Source organism: Myiozetetes cayanensis, unplaced genomic scaffold (genome assembly GCF_022539395.1).
Source record: "Myiozetetes cayanensis isolate MyiCay16 unplaced genomic scaffold, myiCay2020 scf13, whole genome shotgun sequence".
NCBI classification, from domain to species: Eukaryota; Metazoa; Chordata; class Aves; order Passeriformes; family Tyrannidae; genus Myiozetetes; species Myiozetetes cayanensis.
In genome coordinates, this window is record NW_026086937.1 from 19,564,846 (window position 1) to 19,574,192 (window position 9,347).

Sequence of the window (9,347 nt, forward strand, 5' to 3'; positions counted from 1 at the left end):
CTGAAAGCACATCAAAAGCCTGGAAATATTGGTCTGTCAACTAATTCTATGTTTGGTTGTGTTTTTTTTTTCTTTTTAACCTTTTTTTTTTTCTTTTTCTCTGAAATGTTTGTAGGAGAGGAAAAATTAATTACCAGCGGTATTTCCTTCATTAGAAATAGAATCAATGATGTCAGTTTAGGTAAATCCCTGTCCTTCCTATTTCACTCCACAGCTGTTGGCAGTCCAAGCCTTATTGCATTTTGGCTGCTCCAGCACATCTGCCCCGGGTACAGGAAGCCATGAAGTCATTCTTTTTGTCATTTTGGGAAGGAGTGCCCAGTGTGTGGCTTATGGGACCGCAAGTCGAGCCTCTCTGCTGTACTGCTTTAGAAAAAAACAAGCTGAGTTTGTTCCCATCCCTGCCCTTCACCTGCCGCTCAGGTGTGCTGCATTTCCCTCGGCAGGGCAGCGGGTGACCTCGCAGCGACATCTCGTGGCCCGACCCACCTGGAGCCGCGCCAGGGACTCCTCTCCCGGGGTGGAGAAGACCTCGTGTGGATGGAGTCGAACGTTTCATGCAGGGAGCAGGCAGGATGCCGTTTGAAACCCAAATGTTTAATGAGGTGAGTGACGCTGTCAGCGTGATTGTCAGCGGTACAAAAATAAGTTAGAAATTGTTGCCCACGCTAAAAAGAATACAGGGTTTTGCCCTTCTTCCAAAGGCTGCAAAGGGTGGGCAGTATAACAAGATGAACATCTCAAGTCACTGTTGCAAATATCTAATTTACCCATTATCTAGTGCAAAAATACAGCAAAGACACAAAATAAGTTCTCTTAAGCTAAAATAGAAGAACAGAATATGAAAATACTCTCCCTCCTCTCACCATCTAAACATCTATACCTCTTTGGGCTTTAAGTACTTGAGGCCACACAAACTAAACTAAGGGGAGCGAATCTAAAGTAGCAACCTACAGCAGATCCACAGAACTCCATTCACAGAACTTCAATTATCACAAATATTTGTGTGTCCTTTGGAGTAAAGAAGTGTTCTTGCAAGGAGAAGGGTGGAAATATACTGACTTCAAAGCCTCAGTGGAAAACCAGTGTATGAACAAACCCCTGCAGAGGGAACAAAGATAAGTCACACAGAAATCACAATAAATGCTGGGGGTTTATCCTTAGCCAAAAGCTCTATTTCTTGTTCTCTTGTTCTTTTTTTTGCTGTGAGATAATGACTCATCAGTAGCACAAGTGAGGGGAAATCATATCTTTGCAGAGAAAAGGGAGCTTTCAGGCTAAAATCGGTGTCCTTTCCCAAAAAGAAGAACACTGAGCACGCTGCTGAGTGAAGGGCTTTCCATGGCTTTCCCAGGCAAGCCAGGGGAAGGTTGTTCTGGCAGAGGTTGGCAGGAACCAGGTGGGTTTGAGCCTGGTGCCTGCAGGAATGCTCCTGTCCTCCAGTGACTGGTCTTCATGGCAGAGTCTGCGGGTGCTTCCCCCTAAAATCTCAGCTGTGCAATCACACAAACCAAATTCCAGCCCTGGTGAAAAGAATGCCTTGGAATAATTAAAATTAATAAAATTAAAATTACTGTCACACCTGGTATTTTCATGTCCAGAGTTTAATTCGTGCATCTTCCTTATACCCTGTATACCCTTCCCAGGCACTTAGAAAGGCTTAGTTCTGGAATAGCAGTGGGATGAACTCAGATTTCTCTGTATTCTGAAGGTAATTCCATACTCTCCCAATGAATTCCATATAAATGTTCGGTATAAATTTTGTTCAGTGGAAGGAGGAGTCAGCCACGTCTGGAAGTTGTGACTTTCCCAGGTAGTTTCTCAGCAGCCCACAGGAACACAGTGTAAGACAGATGTGAGACAGACAGTGCATTCTGAGTCTCTGACAGCTTTCAGTGGTGCCACTGGACTGTAATGAAAAATTAAATTTACCTGCTGACTGTATTAGTATTCTTTCCAATGAATTGCACTTTAAAGTAATTGCACTAACATGTAGTTGCATTTTTAATACCTTTGAGATGCTACATTTCCTCATGCTGCACTGGCAGCTCATTTCCTTCAGCCACACAGAGGTTTCAGGCTGTAGCTCCTTCCCGATCACTTTGTGACTAGAGGTTCCTGTGTTATTAAAAACATGTTGTGTCCTGGTTTTAGCTCAGCTTTTCTGGAAAGCCATCATCTGGAAGTCAGCCTGAGACCCAGCAGTGTCACAGGGATTTTCCCTGCTTTCTGAACCGATCTGTTCCACTGCCTGGGAAGTTTCTGGGTCCTGAGAGCAGGGACTGTCCAGCGTGTCCCCGCTGCTGTTGCAGTGCAGGGGGGAGGCCATGTCCGAGGGCTGCTCCGAGGGTTTCCCGGCAGGCGCGGGCAGGGGCACCGGCAGAGGGAGATTCATCATGTAGAACACGTTTCCCAGGCGCCGGGACACCTTTAAAGACAAAGGAACAATCGCGGCAATCGCTTCTCGAGACGCTGTTAACGCCTTTAAACATCAACGTTGGCTCTCGGGTAGCAACGCCAGGGACATCCAGGGGATCCCAGCCATCCCCAGGGGTTATCAGTGGTTAGCAAGAGTGAAAAAAATCCCTTGCATTTTCCCTCTCTCATACTTTCGTAAGCTCCTCCTGTTCCCGGGGAGCTGCAGCACCCCTGGGACACAGGGAAGGCAAACTGCAAACCAACCTGCGTGTTGTGGCAACATACAGAGAACCAAAAGCAAACTATGCTGGAGTAATTTCTTTTCTCCCAGTGTTATGGTAGTTACCTTATCAGTGAAAAAAAAAAAAAGTGGTTTAGTTTGGAAAGACTTCATCCTGGGAGCTTCTGGCTCGTTCGTGTGTCTGTGACTTGGGCACACATTTAATGATCATACCTGAGAGCGGATTTTTAATGCTGGTCCGAGTTTTAATCCCATTGTATCCAGGAGATGTTCCTCTGTTAGCAGTGGGAGGGTTTCTCCATCAATAGCATGGTCTTTAAATATCTGAAAAAAAAATGATAAAACACATTATGGTGTGCTAAAACAGACTGGTTATTTTTTATGATTAATCCCGAGACACCAGAGAATAAAAGGAGGAAATAATAATTTTACTGATTTATCCTCTCACATTTACATTTCTTTGATGACCTTTAAATCTAGATGGTCCTAAAGACCCGAGAATGTGATGAATGTTTCTAATCACCTGGGCATAATCCGAGCAGCCTGGGAGGCTGACGATGAAGTTGTGCACGTCATCAACAGTCCACTTGCGAATGTCTTCGACGGAGGAAATGTCTTCTCCATTCAGGATCAGGCCATGTGCTCCTTGGAGGAGGCAACACAGAAGTTATGGTTGTAGAATTTTGCTGGCAAATCAGGAGGAAGTGGTTGTTAATATGTCAATTTTTACACTTCTCCACGACTTTTGATTCCTTAGACTTTAGTGTTACTTTAATTTTACTAATATTTCAGCAGAACAGATCCAAGCCTTTGCTAACCCATAGTGCCTACTGAGAGTTAGGACATATAGAAAAGCTACAGGCAGAAGGGGGAGAGTAACTCACAATTTCAGTCAGCAATTTTGTTTATTTTAATTAATATTCCTTTTCAAAGCAGGAACTGAATTCGGTTATTACTGTTTGCAGCATATGAATTCTACATTTAGTTGCAATGACTCTACCGTAACAAAAATTCACTTCAAACAGGGGGAAGAAATAAAAGACCAGCTCAATAAAAACAAATTATATCAACATATAACTGTAATCTGGAGCTCTGACAAACCTGAAGGTAGCAACGGGTTGTTGGGCACTGGAATTCCATATGGTAACGCTGAGAATGGGATGGCAGAAGGGTACATGTACTTGTCATCAAAAGCAGCACAGGAGCTATTGGCTTCCTTCTCGTTGGTGTTGCTGCAGCTGTTGGTTTCAGTGGAAATTTCGTGAGCAGCACAGTTCTTTCTCAAGCCTTGCTCAAATTCTTTACAGTTTTTGGCGGCTGCAGACGGCTCAGCCTGGCTTTTGCTTTGCTCGTGTTTGTTCGGTGTCTCCACCTCTATTTCTTTCTTGTCTTCTTTCTCCTCATCCACCGCAGCCGCAGCGGAGTCCGCGGGTTTGTCCTCGGCCTGGCTCTTGGTGCCGTTGGCGCTGCCATCCGCAGCTTTGTGGTTTCCAGCTCTCCTCCCCGGCCGGCGCCCCCTCTCCCTCTGCAGCGTGGCCACCGGCGGGTAGGGGCTGGTTGCCATGAGCACGGCGTTGCCGTGGATGTCATCCAGGCTGCTGCGATGCACGTACAGGTCGCTGGGGAGGTGGCCCTCGGGCAGCCTGTGCCTGCCCCGGAAGGCGATGGGGCTGGCTGGGTGGTACAGGAAAGGCGCCTCCAGCCCCAGCAGCCCTTTCCGATGGGCTTTCTCCATCTCCTTCTGCTGGAAAATAGCGCTCATCTCCATCTCCATTCTGAGGGACACACAGAGCAGGGGCAGTTAGGGCAGCTCACTTCCTCCAACACCTTATTTTTTATCTGAGTTTTCAGATAATTGAACAGGCAAGAGAACTGCTTGCCTCGTCTCTGCCCTGCAGTGCTGTGTGTGTGAGAGGGCACCAACTGCAGATGGAATGGCAACCTGGCTGTATTAATGTGCTGTCACACACATAGAGGAAGCTAAAAGGAAGGGAAAATTTATCTTCCTTGGGATGCCCCTAAATAATATTTCAGACAAAAGTACCATTTGTGTGTTTTTAATCCAGGCATTATTAGATGATTATGCTCACTTGGTGTTTCAAAAAAATGTCTCCAGGGTCCTAAGGGTTGAAGACTAAAGCAAATAAGTGAATTACATTACCATTCAGAAAACTGCACTGAAAACTGCAAAATTCCAGTGATATTGCAAATGATAAAGAACTAGAATTGTGTTATCTCTGGAATGTGACATTCAGAGCTAATGCTGAGTCCCTTGGGTGATTCTCTATGGATCCTGGCACTGAACAGGGCTCTGAGAGTGTGAAAAGATTAGACCCAGCTGGTAAGTGTTCAGCTGATCTCCCTCCTTGTGGATAAAGCCAATGCTCCAGAGCCTGTGCCAGCTTCCTGCTCTTGGAATAGCGGGTGGGAGAGTTTACCAGTGGGATATGGAGACTACAAGGAGTAGTATTTGCCTCTGCTGTACCAACCTTTGCTGGCATCAGCTTTCTCTGGAGCCAAGCCAGAGACCAAACAGAAAAATAGAGCTCCCAGATGAGCTTTCAGTGGGATTTCTGCATCTTCCTTTGGAAAAGGGCCTGTGAAGTAAAGCACTTTAAAGCTCACCAAGATAGCTTTCTTAACACTGCAATGAGGATAACAGGTCAGAGAGAGTCTGACTCCTAGAAGAGTGGAAAATTGTCAGGAAAACAGTTTGGGCAAAAGCTATCTATTCAGATTTTTGCTTTGAGGAGGAATTAGTTGATCACTCCGTTCAGGGATTTTTCTCTGCCCTCTTTTCATCTTTGCAACAGCCTCTGAATTATTGCTTTTCTGCTTTCAGAGATCACATGGAAGTGTTTTGTCTGTGTACCACGTCCCTGTATCTCTTGCCCCACTGTCATTGCTCCCACACAGCTCTTGAAGTGGAGATGTGAGGGGTGGCACCACTGAGTGCTGTGCTGCACCCACGGCAGGAGTGGTTGAGAGTTCTGCTGTGGAAATGGTGTGGCTGTGAAGGGAGGGCACTGCTGGTTACTTAACCACCTACTGATTACACTCAAACTGGAACAAATAAGTGGACTTTTCTATAAACACCCTGATATTCGAACTATTTGGTAAACTGAGAAAGCTGCCCACCCTAGCAGGGTGGAGACAGAGCTGATCATCCCAAGGGACCAGCTGTAGGGGCTTAAAATGTTGTGTGTGACAGCACACAGCTGGAAGGTTTGAAGTTGTTTCTGAATTTTTGTAGCCTCAGGGTGTTTAGATCCAGAGTTCAAGGGCTGGGGCTGGAGTTTGTTTGTTTCCTTAGCCAAGCTAAAGGGTTTTTTCTTACATCATTTTAACACTAAAAGCAGAATAGGAGCAAGCAGAAAGTTCTGTAGCTTCAGGTCTTAATAGATAATCAAGGGCTCTGTGCTTCTCTGGATGAGTTGAAAAAGATCTCAACCACTGTAAATAGTAAATGTGTGGTTTGGTAATTGCCAGCTGTCCTAATTCTGGCAGGCACCTCAGAGCAAAGCTTGCTATGGATTACCTGGCAATATTTTGCTTTTGAGCCAGTTCCTGTCTTCTGGCCACAGCTTCCATGGATTCTGGTTGTAGAAAGCTGTATCCTTAAAGGGAAGGGAAAAAAATAAGTCTTTAAAATTCACTTCTGTCCTCAAGCAAGTGCACAAACCCCAAAGCAATGCAGAGACACTTTAAAAAGCTTTTTAAGACTTCAACTATGGGCTCCACCAGGAAGCTGATGTGACTTTAAGTCAAATGCTATTTGTGGTTGTTGCTTTGGTGGGAATGAGTAGAACAAGCATCAAGTCCAGAATTAGGTGTTTGAGGGATCAGATCTGTGGTTAAGGAATATCTGCTGTTATCCATAAAGAAAGGAGACAGCAGGGTGGTTTTATAACTGCTCAGAAAATAATAACCATCAACTGAGCAAAGCAAACCTGCTCCTTCAAGATTGCTTTCAGCCTGGAGGCCATGTAATTTTAAATTGAATTTCCTCTTGAGGGAATGTCTTACTTGAGATCCACATTAGGGGGGGAAAAAAAGCTGAAGCCAGAAATACTTCTTTATAGATCAGTGTGACATTGAGAATTCGTTCACTCATCTCAAAGAAGGAACTGTAAGATCACTCTGTATGAAGGGATATGTAAATTTACGTGCAGCATGACAGGAGTGCCACAGTTGTGACATCCAGCCTTCCCCTGGGAGCTGTGCCCTGTGATTTTGAACCTTTATTAAAAGAACTTGTAGTTGCCCTACATGAGTAAGGTGGCACGTGATATTACCATTAAATATGATCAGTATAAAGCACCCAGTACTCACACAAGAGCAAGAGTTAAATGTAGTGTGAAGGTGTTATTGATTGGGCGTTTGTTTAGCTACAGCCTTCTTTTCAGATGTGAAAATGCTTGGAAAATACAAAAAGAAAAAGAGTAGAAAAAACATGCAAATGACTTTGAAAACAGTGTATTTAACAAAAGCCAAAATGGATGTGTTTAGACCTAACCTGGCTCAGTTTCATTCTCTGGTGGACAGGCTGTTTCCCTTTAGTGAGGCTGTTTATCTAAAGAAAATAAACTGTTACTTACACTACCCACAAAGCAGTAGGTGCAGTTTGCTCTCCCATTTACACACTCTGAGGTTTCAGGCTGCAGACACTGCTGCCTTACCTGGGCCCGGGTAAACTCTGTTGGCCAGGATGTTCGGCACGTTGGGGTGGGGCGGCACTGCGGGCCCGAGGTGGGAGGAGATGTGGATTTGCCTGGGATCAGCCGAGGCCATCATTTCTGTGGAAGGTAACAGGTCTCTGGGAGGGAAACCCAAAAATAAACTCAGACACGCAGAGTTCATTGCTTAGTTAGGACTAACCAAAGTCTGTAGGTGCTCAGGGACAGCGCACTCGTCATTGACTGCAGCGCTGGGACAGGGAAGGGGTGCCCGTACCTGTCCACCAGGCGCGGCTCAAACTGGGCAGGGATCGCCTGCACCCTCTGCTGGCCCGGCGCCATCAGCTGGGGATTCACGGCCATCAGCTGATTCCTCATCAGCATCTCCTGCCGCTGCCGCAGCTCTGGCACAAAGCACACACGGCTCTGGGGTCAGTGGGTAACTTAGAGAGTGATTCTGTCTGCGGTACAACTTTACCAGAAAAAATGATTGCTTTTTCCCCTCAAGTTCGAGTTAGTACTTTAATACATGTTAGCAAATCACACTTTTTTTTTAACAGCAGCAACTAAAAAATATGTTTCTGCTGCCACCATAACTATTTGTTTAAATAATGCTAATTTATACTATCAAACTGCATTAAAAATAAACAAGGATGTACACGGTCAAGTGTACAAAAGGACAATTTACAACAAATAGTAATTCACATGACAGTATATTTACAAGAAAATAGCCATAGATGTTAAGTTCTCTGCTTGAGAGAGCTTTAATTTCTAATAGAGCTTCATTTTTAGAAAAGTCTAATTAGCTAGAACCTGCCTTAGAAGGTAGGTTCTAGAAAGAAGAGCCTACAGTGGTGAGACAGAGCATCATAATGTCCAGCTATGGCTTTTGTTGCCAAGTTCTTTTGTGACCTTGACTTGTCTTTCAGATGCTCAGCATCTCTTAATCGAATTCTGAATGCCAGGAGCCCCCCCTGTTAACTTTAAACTACCTCAGAGAATTGTTTCTGCAGTTACTCCCGAGATAAATTTAAAATGCCTTTTTAAGACATCCAACCTGTTGCTGGCTGGTTTTTGTCTATTGTAGAGGAATCAGCAATCCTATAAACAGATGCAGTTCGGGTCCCTCCCTGCTCACCTCCTGCTGCCATTCCACTTGCTAATCGGTACAGGTGCTTCTCCTCCAGCGTTCCTTGTTCCCCCAGCAGAGACATCTTCCTCATGTGCTCCCGGGGAGTCATGCTGCAAGGAACTGAATCAGCAGTGTGGGAAACAGAGCAGGTTATGCCAGTTATTTCTATGTTTGTGGGTTGTTTACCATGTAGAAACTTTCAGGTTTCAGGACAATGCAAATGTTGCCTGTGTTTACTCTGAGTGTTCAGTGTCCTTCCAGGGTCTTACAGTGCAAGGAAAGTCAGGATGTTGGGAAACAGCAGCTCAAAAGGATGTAATTAAGCCAAAGGCTTTGCCTGCAGTGTCACAGCAGTGACAGGCAGGTATCTTTGGGTTCATTTAGGAATTGCAATAGTTTGGAACCCTCTTTACTGCAAACTGAGTTAAACAGATGGAGAGAAATGGTAGAAATGAGCTGTTCTAAAAGACATCAGTCCCTTAAGGCTGCCAAATGCAGCAGAAAAGGTAAAATAACATGCTTTGTAGTGATGAAAACAGGGATAAAACAAGTGAGACTCAAATTAATCACCCATATATGTACAAGTGAATAAAGCCAGATGAAGGTTAGGAATCTAGCCTAAAAACTGCTACACTGCAAATGCAGGGCTGAGGAGCTGCACTGTCCCTGAGGGGGACTGGGAGAGCATTTCCAGGTCTGTCCAAAGAGGAAGGTGACCAGACTAAAAATGATCCTGATACCAGTGGGATGAAAAAACACAGTACTCCCTGCTCAGAATTTTGGGTGAATAATCTGCAGCAGGATTATTTGTGCAGACAGGTCCTAAAGGAAGCAAGTCCTGTAACCCAGAGCCTGGATGTTAAAAAGTTATCCTGTATGG

At 44.9% G+C, this 9,347-nt stretch overlaps 1 protein-coding gene across 1 annotated transcript; it reads right to left on the reverse strand.

Annotated features, from left to right (window-relative positions):
* Positions 1 to 516: 516 nt before the first annotated feature.
* On the reverse strand, positions 517 to 8,576 carry SAMD7 (sterile alpha motif domain containing 7). Its single transcript, XM_050308178.1, has 8 exons — positions 8,474 to 8,576; positions 7,613 to 7,739; positions 7,339 to 7,475; positions 6,198 to 6,276; positions 3,761 to 4,434; positions 3,183 to 3,304; positions 2,873 to 2,983; positions 517 to 2,428 (listed from the first exon to the last, which is right to left on the reverse strand). Exons 1-8 carry the CDS (start codon positions 8,574 to 8,576, stop codon positions 2,156 to 2,158), a joined length of 1,626 nt encoding a protein of 541 aa, XP_050164135.1. The 3' UTR covers positions 517 to 2,155.
* Between the last annotated feature and the right edge of the window lie 771 nt (positions 8,577 to 9,347).